The sequence below is a fragment of the Elgaria multicarinata genome, chromosome 1 (assembly GCF_023053635.1).
Source record: "Elgaria multicarinata webbii isolate HBS135686 ecotype San Diego chromosome 1, rElgMul1.1.pri, whole genome shotgun sequence".
Classification (NCBI taxonomy): domain Eukaryota; kingdom Metazoa; phylum Chordata; class Lepidosauria; order Squamata; family Anguidae; genus Elgaria; species Elgaria multicarinata.
In genome coordinates this window covers 106,910,835-106,930,382 of record NC_086171.1, presented here as the reverse complement: position 1 = coordinate 106,930,382, position 19,548 = coordinate 106,910,835, and the positions used below count along the sequence as shown (strand labels likewise).

The following is a 19,548-nucleotide window of genomic DNA, read 5'->3' as shown; positions in this document are numbered from 1 at the left end:
TCTATTTTATAGATAGGCTTTTAGAGCCCCAAATTTATCCTATCCTCAATGTTCACAACCGTCAGAGACGTTAAGAAAGGTTTTCTGAATGATAAGCAACTTCAGGGATTCTGAAGTGAGAGTGAAGAGCAATTGATGACAATGAAAAATTGATAACAGGACATAGCTAATTGAACTGTGTGTAACGTCCATCTTGTTACATTAAATCAAGCTTGGAGGAACTTGGGCAGGGGTGGAGGAAATATATTGTAGGGAGTTGGCTCTAAATTTTGGACAGCCACATACTATGTCCAAGGCACCTTCTCCTAGTAACCTGGTCTCTCATGAACTGGGTTTGTTATGGTGAGCTTCTTCATGCACTCTGGGCATTTCCCTCTTGCTCCCCCAGAATGGGACGAGTGGAACAGTGATCTCTTCCAATGCTGCCATAACCCAAAGGTAACAGTTGCATCACAACCCCCAGAGATGCAGCTGTTACCCCTGCCTGACGAAGAGAACTTCTAAAGGATCTGTTCAGTGGAGCCATATGCAGCCAGTCTTGGGAGGCCTTGATGCCTTGAATCACCTCAAACCATTGGCCTAACCCTGATGCTGTGTGCAAGACCAAGCAAATGAGCGTATATGGAAGTCTGCTCTGCGTTACCCACAAAGGCTTCATGGTCTCTCAATCTGTTGGATGTTGTAACACTTTGGAGGGAGATTATCCCGGATCTCCTCCAGGTTCTTGATATCTGCGAGGATCTCAAGAATGCTCCGTTCCAGTGTCTGGATCCGAAGTTTCTGCTGGCTGGCTGTTCCTTCCAGCTGCAACATTAGTTCTTTCAACTGGTTGTTCCTTGTTCTGGCCTTCCCGAGATTCATTTCAAGCATGTTCACACCTTGCTCATCCACAACCTCAGGTTGGTCTGGCAAAAGAAAGGAAAAAGCAAGTTTGTTAGCAAAACATCTTGAACGCAATGGTAGGGAAACGTGATTCCCACCCACCCCCATCTGATGACACTCAAGGAATCATGGCTTTATTAAATAAGATCAATTCAAGTCAATTCACACAATCAGTTATAGTACTGAAATCTTTTTTCACTGATAAAAACTGCCACTGCCACATTATTTATTTGCTTATGGATCCAAGGTCTTAGGAAAAGACCATCAGGATCAATATCTTTTCCACAGGCACTGAATACTTCCATATCAGGCGCTCCAGTACTTGACCCTCTGAGCCTGTTCTGACAACATGCGAAGTCGTGTTGTCTGAACAGGGTCTCTGTGTACTATCCTTGGTTGGAAAATGGCCACAGCAGCAAATGAACTTCCATGGTATTAACACAATTTCATTTTTATAAAAGTTTTCACTATACTGAGTTTCCAAACACCATCCTCCACTGTTAGACATGGGAAGTTTTTAAAGACCACAAGTATTCTGTGATTTTGCATTTGTGGACAGCCTTTGAAAGAGGATATTGTTCTGTTACCTTCTCCACTGTGAATTGTATAACCCATAAAGAATTAAGCTCCTGTCTTCTTATTGTAAATAATGATATGCTTATGAATGACAAGGAAAAGTGACAGTGTTGTTACCACATTGTGATATATTAATCCAACCAAAATTTATCCAGGAAACTGCCAGTTCCTTTCATGGCTATCACTTAACGTAAGTGATAAAATTTGTGACAGAAATTCCCCTGTCTCTTGAGCTATTTATACATCCAGTCTATGAGTTCTCGTTAATCCTGTAATTTTATGCACATAAAAATGTGTAATGTCAACTTCATACATATTTAGTAACATTTGTATATTAACCTCACTACAGTATACAAGGTAAGCTATGCTGATTTCCCCCCCCCCCTTCATGGGTGCCTGCATTGTTTCCATAGGTGGATGGGTTTCCCATGGCCAAGCACAACACTCCAGCCACTAGCCTACAACTGTCCTATTTACAGAAGACTCCCAGCAGGGCTGGTGCTACATTAAGGCCACCTAGGCAGCTGCCTAGGGCGCAGACGTCAGAGGGGCGCAGACTGCCCCGTCTCCCCACTCCTGGGGTTGGAGGTTTTTGGGGGTGGGGGGATGGCTTGTGTGTGCCCTTATGTGACCAGCCTTTTCCTGCAGCTGTAATCAGAGGCCCCGGAGTGGTGCCCCGGAGTGGCGGGGTGGGTGGGGGTGTTGCTTGTTGCAAAACACTCGGAGACAACACAGAGGAGACAGAAGAGGAGCAGGCCGGGGGACAGCCAAAGGCTCTGTGGGCCGGGGAGGCGGGCGAGGAGGATGCAGAGAGCAGCAGCAGCCTCGGCACGCCGCCTTCCCCGTTGGGGGCTGCAGCCGCTGGAGACTGAGCAGGGACTGCAGGACAGAGACCACCACCCCAGGCAGCCAGGGCTCATTCGCAGCCCCTCCTCACAGGGTGCATAGAGGTGCAGGAGCAGCCGCACAGTCGGGGGCAGAAGCGGCGTGCCCGGCCTTGCTGCTGCGCCCCAAAGGAGGCTCAGACGGGCTGCCCTTCCAGAGCTGGGCGGGGCGGCCCTCAGGGGGGCGGGGAAGAAGTGGTGCCCACGGGCTGCCCCTCAGAGTAAGGGGCGGGGCTGTGCCCCCAGTAAGCTTTGGGACAGCGCAAGTGACACCCCCTCACACACACCCCCGTGAGGTAGCCCCCCTCCCCGCCCCGAGCTCGCCTTGCCTAGGGCATAAAATAGTCTGCCACCGGCCCTGACTCCCAGGTGTGTTGAGCCTCCATGCAGTGGGAGAACGTCATGCCTTCCAATTCCACTAGTTGGGTGCTTTGGTTCCACCTTCCATTCACAGGCTGGATAGGATTTTGAACTTCATATACATGCAAAGAGTCCAATGCCCACAGTCCCAATTCCATGTGAAATTTACTCCCCAAAATGATATTTAAAATGTTGCAGATTGGACCTTCAGGCACTGAGCTCTGCATGCATAGACCCAGTTGAAAGGACAGGTCTGACAACTGGATGCAACACAGGACTTGCAATCCCACTTGTACACACCTTGCGGGGTTGTGTGAATAAAGCTGATTTATGAATATAGAATCACTGTGTCAGAGATGTGTGATCATGGAGCTTGCTTTCTTCTCACATGAAATAAAAGGACCCTGATAAGGGCTTTGCATGAATAAACAATCTTGAGAGACTGCAGTTTATCACCCAGAACGCTAATCAGTCATATAATTTCAATTAATCAAGTGAACTGGTCCTGAGATGCATTTGATGGTTTGAAATGCATTCTTTCATCAAGAAGTGGTGGATAATCTGGTGCCCTCCACGTGTTTGGGACTATAGCTCCCATAATCCCTGATCATAAGCCATGCTGGCTGGGGCTGATGGGAGTCCTAGAGGATACATCTGGAGGATACCAAGTTGCTTATCCCAATAGTCTTAGATCTAAGATGTTTTCGTTTCTGACATCAGTTTAATGATTTAAGTTTTTGTAAACCGTCCAGAGAACTTCGGCTGTGGGGCGGTATAGAAATGTAATAAATCATCATCATCATCTAATGACTAGACCAAATCTTGCTTGCAGCCCAAACAGGAAATCATGTTGTCTCTTACCCATCATGCGCAAGACATCTTCTAGGGCACTGAGCATTTCTTGGACAGCATTCCCAGCACTCTCAGCACCTGCCCTGGCCCTCTGGGACTGCTGAAAAGCCTGGAGAGGTGACAACAATCAAAGATGTTAGCAGGCTTTTCCCACCCAAGCAGGTTCCTCTAAAGTCCCTTTAATGAAAAGGCAAAGGGTTACAAACTCACTTTCTGTGCCTCGGTGGCATCTGCGTCAACCTCCAGTGTCTTCTGCTGCAACTGGTCTTCCACCCCTCTTGCCTCTTGATGCAGAGACATTAGGCCCCTCTCCAAGGCTAGCACTCCATCTGCCGACCTATTTGCCTCTAAGGCCAGCTTTCTAATCTCCTGGGGAAGCAAAGGCAACAAATAGCACAAACACTTAGGAGGCAGTGATAAAAAGAAAATGAAGACAGGCATAATGGGTATTGATGAAGGAACAGCCTTGATGTGCAGAAGCCCTGAACAACTGCAAGGGCAAGATATCCCACAAGTCAAGAGATACCAAGAGAGAAGATCTGAAGAGTGATGGGGACGTATCCTATGATGTTTCCTTCCAGATCTTTTTGCCAGTCACATCCTGTTTCCATCAATTATTTATTACAGTTTTACTTTTCATCATAGGTTCAAAACCTCAAGTCCCATTTTCAGCCTATCAGATGCTGTGCAGCATGTTCATAATCACACAGGGTCAACGGGTCGGGACACCCAGGTTCCCCTCAACCATTTCTAGCAGGCTGGCAGTTAAGAATGAGAGCTCTTGTAGCATAATGGCTAAGCAACAGAGCAGTGAGTTGGGAGGAAGACCCTGGTTCAAATCTCATCTCTGCCAGAAATTCAATTCGGTCTTCGTCTGCAAAATGGGGTTAATTACACTGACCTACCTTAGGTACATACGTGATGGTGGATGTCAAGGGTGGCCAATATGTAGCCTGTGGGCTGGATGCCGGGGGGCGGAGTCTGTATTCAGCTCAGGGGCCATGTATCGGCCACCCCTGACATACATCATCATGTATGTACATAAGGTAGGTCAGTATAATTATCCTCATATTTCCATCACAAACACCTCATTGTCAAAATTCGCAGCAGTGACTAAAAAAAGGCCGTGTGCTGCCAAATTTCGGTGGCAAATGGTTATGAAGGGATAAAAATGACAAAAGTAGCTTGTTTTCAGCATTGTGGCCTGTGGGAGGAGGACACAGAGTGGAGGGGTCAAAGGTGGTTCCCAGATCCCCCCCCAAATTGCTCACTCCTGGCGCATGTGAAGTAATTTGAATATTCTGAAGTCCCATACAAATGCTAAGGATGGAACTGCCTCTCTGCATTTTAGTTTATGTAGTTTAGAATAACAAAGTGTTACCCAACTGTAGCCTCTAGCATAGGGTAGGATACAAGTTCAAAGGGCCAAAGCCAAAGTGTGTAGCTGCCGGGTCACAGTTCCCCTATACCTGATTGATGCCCCCAGCCATCTCCTTGGCTTCCCCAGCCATTCTCCTGGCTGCCTCGGCTTCTGTGACGGCAGTGCCCAGGGCTGCTTCTGCACGCCTTGTCTTTTCATTGGCACTGGCCACCATGTTGGTGATGAGAGGGAGCCTTTGCATGGCCTTTTGGGCTTCTTCTTGCTTGTCACCTACTTGAAGATTAAATTCTACAAGCAGAAGGGGGAGAAAAGAAATCAAGGGGGAGGGTCACATTAGCACTCGTTCACTACATTCAGAGAATGGTTTTATGTATACAGTGTCCCGTAGCCCAATGGACTCTTAGAGCAGCTAACCAAACAGCGACTATGAAACCTATTAAAAAACCAGGGTCAGCATGTTTACAGTTGACAAACAGCTCAGCAATTCAATTCAAAAGCCAAAGCCACACATTTCAATAGCAGCAGATAAAGTACCCCCCAGCTCAGTTAACAATTGACTATCAGCCTGACTTTCCAAATGCCTGCTGGAATGAAAACAATTTGATTGTTTTCCAGAAGATGAGAAATGAGCTAGCCTGGCAAAGTTTGCCAGGGAAGAGAATTCCACAGAAAGAGAGAGGGAGGGAGAGGGAAAGAGGCACCACCGTGGAAAAGGCCCTGCTCCTTATTCTCATGAATCTGCCCTTGAATAAGGAAGAGTTTTGAAGCAGGGCCTCATCAGACATCCTTAGTGAATAGGGAGAGAGGTGGACAGCCACTAACCTTTACAGAGCACATGAAAATGAAACACACAAAGAAAGAAATGTAGAGGCTCCCAACATCACTGTTGCACAAATAAGGAATCGCCGTGGTAAGATATCAGCGTAATCATTGACTCATAAGACTACAAAAATGTATACCTCATGTTGCAATGACAACACAATAAATGGCAATACATAAGTGCAAGGAAAGAATGTTAGTGTATAATCAAACCACACTGTCTCAAGAAAGAAATACAAACACATGCTTTTGAAAATGCAGAAGCAGAATCTGCAAAATGAGATATGTGGACAGTATTTCTTTGCCCAGAAGTATTGCCCAGAAGTATTGGCTACTTGGCTCACCTCCATGGCCCTAACCGAGCTTCCTTACCTATACAATCACACTGCCCCTTGATTGGCTCTGCCTCTTTTTATGCCACTACATCAGTCTTTTCTAAAAGACCCCAACTCTGCCAAAACTAAAATGGCGCCTCCAGAAGGCAGCGTGCAAACTAAGCTTATTTGCATTGCATTTCTTGACATGCATTATTTATAAGCAAAACCTTTTTGAGACAGAATTAACATTTGTGGTCATGTGCTGGGCGTGAACATCGTGGCTGCCTCTGGTCTGTCCCTCAGCAAATCCCACACCCATTACTCACAAGCCTACAACCGGTCTAGACTCAACAGTTTTTAAGCAACGCACCCCTCAGATTCTTCAAGATGCCATCAACTTCATCAAAGGTGGCATTGCCAGCACTCAGGGCCCGCTGGGCCATACTCTTGGCAAGGTTGGCGCGAGACAAAAGTTGGACTGACGTCTGCAAAAGGGAACAAAGGACACACACTGCATGAAAATACAGCCCCACTTCCGGAACTCGCCTTTAAACTGTGCTATACAGGGGTAGGTCTTGCCCATGTCAGGGCTTGCCAGCTGAACATCAGAGGGCCCACTGCCATTTACAAGATCAAGTCCAGATATGTGGTACATTTAAGAGGGTTGTTTTTTATTTTATTTTATTTATTAAATTAGAATATGTCTGGCAGATTCTATACCACAGAACATGGAATACACCCTTTACTGGAGAATCCCAAAATTGCCATTAAAAACAGCGTGTGTTTCTAGTCTTCGAGCTCCATCACACCTAGGAAGAATCGCAGGCTACCGTCGCTTCTCCGTCGGCGCTCAGTTACTTCCTGTTTGAAAACAGGAAGTAAACAAGGAGCACGAAGCCCATTCAGTCGGGCGTTGTAATCACGCTACTTTTCCTACACACAGGAGAGAGCAGCAACTGGACTTTTTCTGGTTTTTCTTGCAGCGCAAGAAAGGCCAGAAGGAGCGGAAGGCGTGCGAGAGGCAGACAACGTCATGTGAAGGACCTCCAAGAAATCCGTGAGTGCCCAGTAATAAGCGTGCAATAAAACGCTCATCAGATGGAGCTCCTCATGTGGAGAAAAATAAACAAACCCTAAAAGGTATCAGTATTGTTGGCATGGAAATACATGAATTGCTAGTTTGACGTTTCCCTGCCAAATAGGTAAGGATTTTATTGTTCTGAGGACCTACACCCTAACAATATCTCCTGGTTTATTATCATGAATATACCTTACCAGTTTGTCATTTTCTCCTTTTTGCAAGAGTTCTTTCATTTCTTCCTCCCAAGTCCCTGAGTTGCTTTGTAGCCGCTTGTACTCCGCCATGTATGTTTCCACTAAGCCCGATAAAGAGTCTGCTTTCTGACGGAGCTGACTGGCCTCCTCCTAAAATACCGGTGGGGGTGGGGAGCATTATTTCATTTACATCCCGTCACATCTGTCACAAAAATTATCACATCTGCCTCTCCACCTCTACTGCCGTCCCCCCATCAAAGAGATGAAAGCAATTATTATCTAAAATGGAGGAGAGTGCCTGAGAAATTGCCCCCCCCTCTCTCTCACACACACACACGGATCTCACCTGAAAGAAGCTTGTGTCAATCTTTGGTAAACGAGCCAGAGAGCCAAGCAGCAGTTGGCTACCCTGATAGGCCTTGTCAGCATTAGATGCAGCTCTGCCGGCATCAGCCTCCAGTTCACTTGAGAGCAACTTTACCTCATTATATCTGAAAATGAGAAGGTGACTTTTCAGCCTAAACGTGTGTGACAGGCCTCCATATTTTTTTCCCCAATGGCTACGTCACATCTCCCAGGTAATGTCTGAATTAGGCCACAGAGAGCAAAGCAGAGTGAATCCTGGTGTGGGCTCTCATATATGCCACGGCTGTTTCTGGCCAAGGCAGCCAACCAGAGCTCTTGAGTATTGCAATTCCAAGGATGCATTCCACACAGTGGCTGTAGGACCTTAATGTTTGCCAATTCTCTAGAAGCCCTATCACTTCTCCTAGTGATCTGCTAAGCTGGGGGTGGAGGGAAGTGGGGAGACTCTCAGGGATCTCTCTGATGCTGTTCAAGGAAGAACAGTTTGCACACAGCAACAGAAGAGAAGTTAGGCCAAGATAAGATGTGGTTTTAGATGTTGCTACACCTGTTCTTTTATTCTTTATTATAATGCAGCATGAATTACCTTAGGTGCCAGAGGCTTGGGGAAGGGAGAGGGGGTCTCCTTTATAGCATGTTGGCCTAAGTATAGGAGCTGTGAACCAGGAAATTCCTGGTTCAAATATTGCCTTAGCCATAAACTCACAAGGTGGCCTCAGGCAAGCCACTCAGCTTTGCCTCAGCTCCTCATCTGCATAATGGGAATATCAGTACTTGCCTACATTCATTCATTCATTCATTTATTTATTTATTTATTGCACTTATATACCTCTCCCATAGCCAGGGCTCTCTGGGCGGTTTACAGAAATTCTAAAGTTAAGATAAAAACGAGTATACAAAAATTCTAAAACACAGAACATACACACATAAAGCATTAAAATCGTTAAAAAAAAACTAAACATGTGGGTGATTAAGATGTGCCGCCATATGCCTGGGCAAAGAGGAAAGTCTTAACCTGGCGCCGGAAAGATAGCAGCATTGGTGCCAGGCGAGCCTCGTCAGGGAGATCATTCCATGGTCTGGGGGCCACCACCCAAAAGGCCCTGTCCCTCGTTGCCACACTCCGAGCCTCTCCCGGATTAACCTGATCCTCATCCTCACCCTCATCGTCATCTTATGAACTGAGGAGGTGGCACAGAATAAATGGAGAAGAGAAATCCAATCACAGGTGCCCTGAAAATGCATGCACAGCACTGGACCTACTTTTTCTGGAGGCCTTGCACAGTGCTTGTCGGGATGATGCCTTCCCCCTTCGCAGAGGACTGCAGGAACGCCAGTGCCTGTTTGGAGGCATCTTCTGCTGCCCTGGCTGCTTGCTCAATAGTATTTGCCAGCTGCATGTGGCTGAAAAGCAAAGAAGAGAATATCTGGGGAAAGGCTTGGTTGGGAGAGAGAGGCTGATTCACAGCTACCATCCTGCCATGTCCCTAAGCCAAAGAGCATGAGATCGTATTAAAGTAAGTCCTTGCATTCAGACAGACATTCAGTGGAGGTCAGTATCTCCGATGTCAGTGGGGCAGTGAATCTGTTCTGGGTTTCAGTCAGAACTCTAAAGGAGCTATCCAAGGTTGGATAGCTCCTTTAGAGTTCTGTCTGAAACCTGGAGCGGTTTCACCATCCTACTAACATCAGAGCTGCCAGTCTCCACTGTGGACGTTCTATTTACGTTCTTGGAGGTGGGGTTTTTTTTGGTGTTTTTTTAAAGCAGGGTTATGATGTCTGGGATCCTAAGAAGCACAAGCAGAGCTGTGTATGTGGAACAGGGTTTCTCCCCTCCCCTCCTGTATCCATCCCCCAAGTCACTCCTGAGGATCAGGGGCCCATCTGGAACAAGAATCCAATGAAGCGTGGGGTGGGAGGCTCTATGACTACGTGGGGAGGGGGGGCGCAGCAAGGATCAGAAGCCTCCTTCTGCTTGTACCAAGGCTCTGTTGGACCCAAGACAAAACAATTCAGCACAATAGAAATGACATTTAAAACGCTGGCAAGTAAAGACAGAGTTACCCATCACTTTGTCCTCCTTCCCACCCTGTCTCTGTGAGATCGAATTAAGTTTATTTGTTTAGCCATATGGCATATGGATAACAAGTAAAAGCAGAACAAGAAAGAGATCTTGGGGTTCGGGTGGACAGCTCGATGAAAATGTCAACCCAGTGTGCAGTTGCTGTAAAGAAGGCAAACTCCATGTTAGGCATTATAAGAAGGGGAATTGAGAATAAAACGGACAGTATCATACTGCCTTTATACAAATCTATGGTGTGACCACACTTTACTGCGTGCCTCCCTTCAAACCACACACCCCCAACAAAGGTCATAGTGTGAGGATGGAAATACATGGGGGTGGTAGGTCGCTTTAATCCCAGGAGGAAATAAATCAGACTTTCCCCGTTCTAGGAAAACACAGAAAATGCAGGGAGAGGCAGGGTGACTGCAGGACAGGCACAACGTCATGTGAGTACCATGCTGCAAAACGGCAAACAAGGCATGACGAGAGTGTGATAAAACGCTGGTGTGATGGAGCCCATCATCTCCATGTGCAGAGAAAAGGGGCCTGTGTGTAGATACATTCAGTACTGCACATATGATGTTTCACTGTCCAATCAGAACCCGCTGCCACTCAGCCTTTTCAGAGATTGTTGAAGTCAGAAATATTTGAATAATTACACTATTTAAATAACATGGTTACCATATTTGCATTTCCACACTACATGATTAGAGCTGTTGTTTTTTTCAGGATTGGACGAAGTGACAATAATTGCGCTAGGAACAGGCTAGTGACAGCAACAATCAACTCACTTGTTTGCTAACTTCATGGCTTCTTGGGCCAGGATTAAAAAAGTGTTTGAACTTCCAGGGATGTCTGGAGATGGAATACTCTGGAGGCGAGAAAAGAAAAATGTCAACGTGGCATCTTTGCTCATTAGTAATAATAACCCTTACCATGCCTCCCATACCATGATCCTCACCATGCCTCCCATACCATGATCCTCACCATGCCTCCCATACCATGATCCTCACCATGCCTCCCATATCATGATCCTCACCATGCCTCCCATCTTCGCCTTGCTCTGCTCCAAATCCAAGCGAGCTCTCTCCACGAGCCTCCTGGCATCTTGCACCTGGGTCTGGTACTGAGTGCCCAGAGACTGCAGCCGGTTGGTCGTCTCATTTATCTCATCCAAGCGACTCTGGTAGCTGAACTCTTGAGCCTTCATCTTGGACAGGCGACTTCCCAAGGACCTGTCAGAAGCTTGGATGTGAAGAGGGAAGGGCAAAAAAGGGTGATCACTAGGGGGGGAACATACTGATTTAGAAGTGAAGTGGGTGTAGATATGGCAAACAAACACAATTCATGCAATCTGCAGAAAATCCCCACTTAAAAGGGGAGATTTCTCCAAGACACCCTTAATCCTATCAGAGTCTGGAGCAAGGGAGAGAATGGAGGAAGTAAACTGACTGCTGTTAACTCATGGATCATGACTTGAGGGGAGAGTCCATGACTTTATGGTGGGCTGTGGGGGCGTGATAAACCTCCCTTGTGTCTGCAATTCTAATAACCATCAGGAACCCTGCAGTTGTAATTAAAACAACAGACATGTTGCAACGTGATACGTAGCAGGGCTATTACTATTATATATGAAATAACAGTAAATTTTAAATCACATTTTAGAATACTTTTTATTGGTCATCACCTCTTCACTGTCTTCCACAATATTTAAGCGCTGGAGCTAGAAAAACAAAGATTTCATATATTTTCTATTCAATAAGGTTGTATTTTAACATTTGTCCTTTAGGGGTGGGAGAATTAATATATTGTTTTTGCTTGTCTGTACTATGCTATGGGCCTGACTGAGCCAAAATTAAGCACTGTTGAGTTCCAATGAGTTCAATGGGAATAGAAAATACATATTTAAAGCTTTCCCATGGTAATAACTGAAAAAGAGCATAACGTTGGTTGGCTCTTGCCCTGCATTTGTAACATTTTAATTTTAACAAAATGATAAGGGGGCACGCCCATGAAAGAGCTCTGTACTCCGCAGTTCACTCTTTATAGGATAAAACTTGTGATCAAAGTGAAAGGATATAGTCAGGAACCAAGTCCACATTAAGGTTTAGCAGTGGTATTGAGTATCCCCACAAAGTAGACCTTTAAAACCTTCAGCCATGCTTTCTGGAGTGTGTAGTCAGAATGCTGTCAATGGGTGTGGGGCAGTGTTTGGTTTTTTCAAAGGCCTCAGATTTGTGTGGGAACCTTGCCATTTGCCTTAGAATGAAAACCTGGGCCAGATCTACACCAAGCAGAATACGACACTTTGAAAACGGTTCGAAAACTGCATGTGGAGTGTGTCCTGGGCCCCAACTATTGTCACTACTGTTATAAAGCGTTTTAAAGCAGTAGTGTAGATCCTGGCCTGCTCCCTAATTCCAAGCGTCTTGGGACTGGCTGCTGTAGCCCAATGTCAGCAGTGAAAAAAGAATGCTCAGAGATACTTATCTATTTAACATTGCTTCGTATCTGTTTCTTTAAACAAGGGGAAGGGCCAAAAGTGAGTGGGGCTAAACTGAAGTGGGAAAAGGAGCCAGGTTGGGCCTATAAGATCAAGACCAACAATACCTGCAAGGGATTTCCCCCCAATTTTATACCACTGTTCAAAGGAAAGGAAAGGAACCTCTCGTGCAAGCACTGAGTTATTATTGACCCTTGGAGGGACGCCAGCTTTCGCTGACGTTTTCTTGGCAGGCCTTATAGCGGGGTGGTTTGCCGTTGCCTTCCCCGGCCATTATTACCTTTCCCCCAGCTAACTGGGTACTCATTTTACCGACTTCGGGAGGATGGAAGGCTGAGTTGACCTGAGCCAGCTGCCTGAAATCAGCTTCCGCTGGGATCGAACTCAGGCCGTGGGGAGAGTTTCAGCTGCAGAAACTGCTGCTTTACCACTCTGCGCCACTGTTCAAAACTAGTAACTAATTCCACCCTCTCCAGCGGCAGGAAAGAAATGGGGTTCTACGGCTGCACCCCTTCTCTTACTTCATCCCAAAGGGCTCCTGAACGACTTGAGTTACCTTGTAAGCTCTGGGCTTCTCTCAGGACTTGCTGGAGCATCTCCTCAGCCAATCTCATCTTCCTCTCCAGCTCTGCGCTATCGCCGCGTCCTCCACTGGTCTGCACCTGATTGATGAGCACTTCAAGTCCCTGCAGTTGCTGGAGGTACTGATCTACCTGGAAACAAGTCAGATCATCTACATCAGCAAGCAACAGAAAGTCATGAATAGAAAGAAGCCACATAAAAAGTAACATTCACCAATTAACCAGGGGCTTGTCTATGCGCTCTATATACCCCATTGTGGCTGCGCAGTTGCGCCCCATGGTTTAAACGATACAGCCGCCAACCCTAAACGTGTTGTTTTACCACGACTTTTTCCCTTGCTCTGATGTCACCACAGTTGTTTCTTCGTCTGTCAGTGGCGGCTTCAGTTTGGATTATGAAAGTGGGTGTAGCTAGGGGCAGGTCCCAGTGCAGGGTAGACGCAGGAGGCAGACTTTTGAAAAGCCTAGTAATGGCTGCTACGGTGATGTTAAAGTCCAGGGAATGAAAGTAAGGGCAGTTACGATATACAATGCTGAAATTAAATGAACTACAACACCGCATATGCACTGCTACAGCTTTCAATTTACACAGAGCTGCCAGGAAAACAAACGGGGCGAGGGATTTTTGTGGTTTTCATCCCTTGGGATTTGCTCCCCATTCCAACATCAGACAATGGCGCTGCGATTTTTCCTGCCTGTAGGTCCGTGCTCACTCCTGCCGTGGAACTGTATCAATTCTGCCTCACAGCAGCGACGCTGCAGGATTTGGGGTGGGCGGGCGGGCGGGCGATCTGCTAGCAAAGCAGCAGCGTACAGATGCCCCACAAGAGGTCCACAGCCTTCAAGAAACCCAAAGAGTGATGCTTCAGGGATTCAAGGCTGATATCTAGGTAGCTCCTCATTTTATTTGCTTATTTCTTCCACTGGCACGCTTGCTCGTCTGTTTGGTTCTTGGGAGGTCTCCCATCCATGTTGTTTATAGGGCTAGACCTGCTTAGCTTCAGCAGCAGAACTGCAACACTTGCTTTCAAACCATCTTCTGGGAGCTTGTTTAAATATTGTTCCTTTATGTGGGCCACAACATTTTACTGGTTAATCAGTTACTACTAATCCAGTAAAAGCTTTTGGATTAAAGATGCCCTTAATTAATTGGACAGCAGACTGAAAACATGCTAAGCATTTTTAATAGAAATACTTAGAAAACTGCAAGTAGCAGGCACCATTGTAGAAGAGGTTTTGTCCCACCTCTCACACACAGAATGAAATGTATCTTGTAAGATGGTACCCGTGCAGCGTCTAAGAAAAGAAAGCAAAGCACTTCCTTCCTTCTGAAAGAATGCTTTTTCTTATATGACATTATTGAATTACCCGTATTTCTTCGATTCTAAGACGCCATCGATTGTAAGACGCACCCTAATTTCAGTACCACCAACAGAAAAAAAAGCTTTGATTCTAAGAAACAATGAATGACCTGCGATTCTAAGTCGCACCCCATTTTTAGAGATGTTTATATGGGGGGAAAAGTGTGTCTTAGAATCGAAGAAATACGGTAGTAATAGATTCATCTTCTAAGATTTTGTTAAAGAGGTGACCGAGTTGTTATTTATTTGTTTTACACATTGATCACTTCATTTTTGTTTTTGGCCGTCCCCTCAAGACAGCTAACACAAAAAGTCTAGAATACAAATGGGTCAAAGCAGGCAAATGGAAGATACCCCGTGCTGCATTAAGACATTATAATAAACCATGGTTTATCATGGTGGGAACAAGCCTGCTCACACATTTTGCAGCTGCGAGGAGGAGATCAGAAGCATCCACTTCCGATTTCAATCATCCACAGTTTAGCATTACATCCAAACCTTAAACTGCAGTTAATGTGCACTGTGGTTTGTTCAAACAAGCCAACTTAATAAGCAATGGTTTGAAGATGGCTTGTTTCAAGCAAAGCATAGTTAAAATTAACCACAGTTTATTCAAATGACACAAGCTGTCGTTAATCTAAACTGTAAGCAAAAGCTTCCAAACTCCTCTTTGAAGCTACACCAAAGAATGGTGAGCTAGTGAGTCCATTTGGAGGTTTGGCTCATTCCCATCAAATGCAGCCACTATCTCTCCTTTTCCTTCAGCCAGTTGCAGAGGTGGCTGTAGATGTTTTCTGCTCTGTGAGGGAAGTAATGTAGAGCTTTACCATATCAGCGTTATACTGTGCAATCATGGCAAAGGACTCCAAAGTTTTCCAGCTTATAATCTGTTTTTATTGTGAAGTACTCACATGCATCCTGCTTTAATTGTGCTATAAAGGGAAAAGAATCGAGGTATTTTGCTACTAGTTTTAGAGTGAATCATTTGTTGTTTTCTGAGCGGCCACTGGGGCGCAGGAGCAGGATTTGATATGTTTAAAGAAAATTTAAACAAATGCTTACATCTGCGTAAGCTTTAAAGATAAAGACATCAAAATTGGCACAGTAATAGATATTAACGAGAGCTTTAAGCATACCAAATTTGAATCGGATTGGGTCATCTGTTGATTTTTTTACATTTCCCCCCTTAAACCCTTTTCAAAGGATCTTAGGAGCACTGCCGCCCGGGGTGTGATTTAGCAACAACAACAACAACGCCAGCTTAGTACTGTAGGGGATAATTCGAGGGAATCAGGTACATGGCATGAAGCTATAAGTGGCCCTTATTCCTAGCAGGCCAATGGAAAGACCCTCATTAAATCATTGTCTCCTGCTACAGCTACAAGAGAGACGATTGCTGATGGAATCTGAATGGGCTTTGGTGGTCATTTCCAAATTTTACAGGGGATCCAGACATCATTGCCTTCCACTTGTAACCACCACCACCACCCCTTGTGCTTCCCACTGCATCTTCCATCTTTTATCTTACTGCGGAAACCTGTTAAGGAGAAAAAGGCAGAACTGTTGCACATTGACTTCTAGCCGGTAGTGCTAGAAGACCTCCATCGGGTAGCACTCAGGATCTCGGTTGTAGGGCAATTATTTTCCCAACTACAGACTCTTTCCCCTTATTCCACACAAGTAGGATGACCATATGAAAAGGAGGACAGGGCTCCTGAATCTTTAAAGTTGTATAGAAAAGGGAGTTTCAGCAAGTGTCATTTGAATGCACATAGCACCTGGTGAAATTCCCTCTTCGTCACAACAGTTCAAGCTGCAGGAGTCCTGCCCTCTTGACCAGATACAAAAGAGAGGAGGGCACCTGCAGCTTAAACTGTTGCAATGAAGAGGGAATTTCACCAGATGCTGCATGCATACAAAGGACACCTGCTGAAAATCCCTTTTCTCTACAACTCTTAAAGATACAGGAGCCCTGTCCTCCTTTTCATATGGCCACCCTAATACAAGCACATGCAGTGATAGCCCTTCTCATCCATCTGATGGTGGGGGAGGGGAGCTATAATTGAAGAAACATCATCCTTCCACTCCCACAGAGAGAAGAAAATGTGGGTGAGGTGAGGAAACTCACAAAATGGATTGCCAAGGGTAGCAAAAAAAATGAACAGCGGAGTGACACTGGTTAGCTTTGTGAGAGGTATTACATTAACAATCTTAGTTGTTGTTTTTCAACAGTGTGTGTGTGTGTGTGTGTGTGTGTACGCCGCAAAAGTCAGGTCGGTGGGTGGGGTGAAGTTGGAGGATTCTTGCACAATTAGGAAGTGATCCTATGCATGTTTAGACAGAAACAAATCCTACAGATCCCAACATTCTCCACCCAAGCTGGCTGGGCGATGTTGGGAATTTATGGGCTTTTTCTGCCTAAACATGCATAGGATTGCATCTTCAATTGCCATAGGAATGAGTTAAGTACGAAAGCGCCAAAAGAAGAAGCCAACCTGAGTCTTCACTTGACCATAGCAGGCTGGACAACGGGTGTGCTCACAGCTTTGCCCTTCGAATCCAGGCTTACAAATGCAGCTCCCGTCGCTGTGACACCGCAGGGGCTCAGAACCCACCGAATTGCAATTGCAAGCTGCATAGGATCAGAAAAAACGGAGAGTTCACGCAGAAGGTTTTCAGGCATCACAGACACTCTCGGGCCATAAGAGTCAAATTTAAGATCCCACCAACCCAAAGAGATAGAAACACGCACATGATCCAAAGCTGCCAACAGCTGCTTTTCAGGCCAGCCAGATGCGTTAGGGCTACCTTGCATGTTTCAGTGTCTCAATCAAAAGCTCTCATGTCTGTCTATGCATATATAGACCTCTTTTCCGGGGAGACAGGATGCTCAACTGGCTCTCCAACAGAAGCGTGAACTTTGAAATATCTAGAGGCAGCTCTGCAATTCACAAGTCTGTCAGAGACGTAGGCCTTAGCTAGACCTAAGGTTTATCCCGGGATCAGGGACGACCCCGGGACAAACCTTAGGTCTAGCTAAGGCCATAGTCACATGGGTTATCCATCCAAGCAAGGAATTTCGATGCGACTGAAAGAGTGATTGGTGTGAGATCCTATGTCTGGAAACAAAAATCTGTAAGCTGCTCTTTGATTATCTCTAGATTGCTCCAATGCTTGGTTTATCCAGGTTTTTATAGAGCCCTTCGACATGAGGCTTTACTGTGTACTCATGATTGCTCACTAGCGGAAGTGTGTGGGTCCTTTACACAACGTCATTCCATTATTGCAGGGTTTTTTAGATCGAGGAAAGTGAAGTATTTTCCTGAATGGTGTTACATTTCTAGCATGTAATTGTGGGATTCTGCTATACCACATCGCCATCTAGTGGCTGTATAATAAGATATATAGAAAGGCAGAGAAAGAAACCCCGCAGGAAAAAAAAAGCATGTGTAAAAAGAAACTGATTTTAATCCCCAAAGAATCCGGAAGCAAAAGCCCTGGTAAAGATGCTGGATAAAAGCCTCATGTAGAGACGCCCATACTTAACTCAGATGCACATCTCTGGTAATAACGATGCTCTTGAAGTCAGCATTCATTTGCATATGATAATGACGTACCTCGGCATTTCTCTGCTGGATTTGGGGATAAAGGATTTCCGAAGAATCCATCCCTGCACTTGCATTCCCCTGTCAAGTGGTTGCAAATCCCAGAAGCATTTGGGTCAACGTTGTTACACTGGCATGGTTGACAGGGCTGTATTAGGCCGTTCTCGCCTAAGGGGTCTCCAAAATAGCCATCGACACACGACTCACAGCGAGATCCTAGGGAGGAAGAAAAGAGAGGCAGGTGAAGCCTTGAACCAGCCACACACAAGCTCCCTCTGAACGCTGAGCACAGATGCTCTGCCACCAACGGCAACACACGAAATTCCCACTGTCTCCAGTCCATGTGGTACCGTGTGCACTCTTGAAACTCAGATTGTGTAGGGTCATCACTTCAAATTATTTCCTGGGTTCCCTTCCTTAATATGCCTACAGATGGTGCATGCACTTTGGCAGAAAGACTATTTGTGCGCGCACCTGAACCTGGGGAAACTGAGACGCTGGGAGGCAAATGCAATGTATGTAACAAAACCCCTTTTCGTGAAAAACAGCTTGCGGGCAGGAATAATTTGGATCGCAGAAGCAGCTGGGAGGAGAGGGTTGCTTCACCCTTTGCCTGTCTGTGGTTTATCTGCTGCAACGCCCCCGCTCTAAGCTGGTGTTCCTTCAGTCAGTTTCTAGGCCTGCATCTGCAGGGGCGGTTCCTTTGTATGCTGACATGCCCTGCACAGCACCAAGAAACCCCAGCCTTCTGGTCCTCCGGCCCTGGCCTGTGCAGCCTCCCTATCCCCACCACTCTTCCCTCCAGAAAGTCTTTTCAGTCCACTGAACGCAAGGCTTAAGACAGCCCTCCTTTCTCTTCTGCTATTTCACTTGTTGGCCTGGTTGCTTCAGTGGAGTTCTCCCCACTTCCACTACTTCAAATTCGGGGGGGGGGATCCCTTTGATTAACAAATCCAAGACAGAACGGGAAAGAAAGGATTCCCCACCCACCCCGTTGCTGATATATGGTGGGACGCACAGGTCACCACGGGCAAATGACTTGTATGGTATGTTGTATGTAGTATTTACTCACACAAGCTACCTGTTTATGAATGTCTGCATATATGCCTTCATGAAAGAGTCAGCCTTTTTTTCTGATGGAAAACCACACACAGTGGCCAGACCATCTTACATTTTATAGTGAACCCCCTTCTCTACTGTTTTTGGAAGGTTACAGGCCAGGGCGTAATTTGTCTGTCTGGGGCTTGAACTGGATCTGCGTGCATCTGCCCCGTGTGGCGAGCCACTGAACTGCAGATTGTAGCATCCACTCTGGCCCTGGACTGATTCTGTCCGCCCAGGCTGCCATTGGATCCTCCTGCACACAGGACAGGTGCTACCATAGAGGCCACTCAGGCAGCCGCCTAGAGCGCCAAGCTAAGAGGGATGCCGGCCGCTGCGCAGCACTCACGTGCGTTGTTGGCTGTGAGCCGGCCCGAGAATTCAGCTGGGTCTGGGTGGGCGAGATGACGCCCTGCGCCCGCCCAGCCGAAGCGAAGCCAGGGACGCTGGGGTGGGGGTGGGGCAGCTCCACTTTCAGACTTCCGCCTGGAAGCCGCCCTCCCAGAGCTGCTCTAGCTGCCCGGAAGCCACCCTCCCAGAGCCAGGAGGCCGCCGCCACTGCCAGAAGAAAAAGCACGTGGCAACCTCGACCCTGGCCCAAGCCAGCCTCTGCCTTACCC

The 19,548-nt window shown here is 46.4% G+C and overlaps 1 protein-coding gene across 1 annotated transcript in view; it reads right to left on the bottom strand.

The window, feature by feature from the left end:
- Window positions 1-310: 310 nt before the first annotated feature.
- Window positions 311-19,548, bottom strand: part of LAMC2 (laminin subunit gamma 2) — a 62,360-nt gene continuing 43,122 nt past the window's right edge. The window contains exons 11-23 of the mRNA XM_063117197.1: window positions 17,840-18,043; window positions 16,718-16,854; window positions 12,837-12,993; window positions 10,817-11,022; window positions 10,569-10,648; window positions 8,976-9,116; window positions 7,693-7,837; window positions 7,347-7,496; window positions 6,442-6,556; window positions 5,024-5,223; window positions 3,765-3,923; window positions 3,564-3,663; window positions 311-905 (exon numbers count right to left, since the gene is read on the bottom strand). Coding sequence (XP_062973267.1) covers window positions 655-905; window positions 3,564-3,663; window positions 3,765-3,923; window positions 5,024-5,223; window positions 6,442-6,556; window positions 7,347-7,496; window positions 7,693-7,837; window positions 8,976-9,116; window positions 10,569-10,648; window positions 10,817-11,022; window positions 12,837-12,993; window positions 16,718-16,854; window positions 17,840-18,043 — 2,045 coding nt within the window. The 3' untranslated portion in view covers window positions 311-654. The remainder of the gene's footprint in view (window positions 906-3,563; window positions 3,664-3,764; window positions 3,924-5,023; window positions 5,224-6,441; window positions 6,557-7,346; window positions 7,497-7,692; window positions 7,838-8,975; window positions 9,117-10,568; window positions 10,649-10,816; window positions 11,023-12,836; window positions 12,994-16,717; window positions 16,855-17,839; window positions 18,044-19,548) is intronic.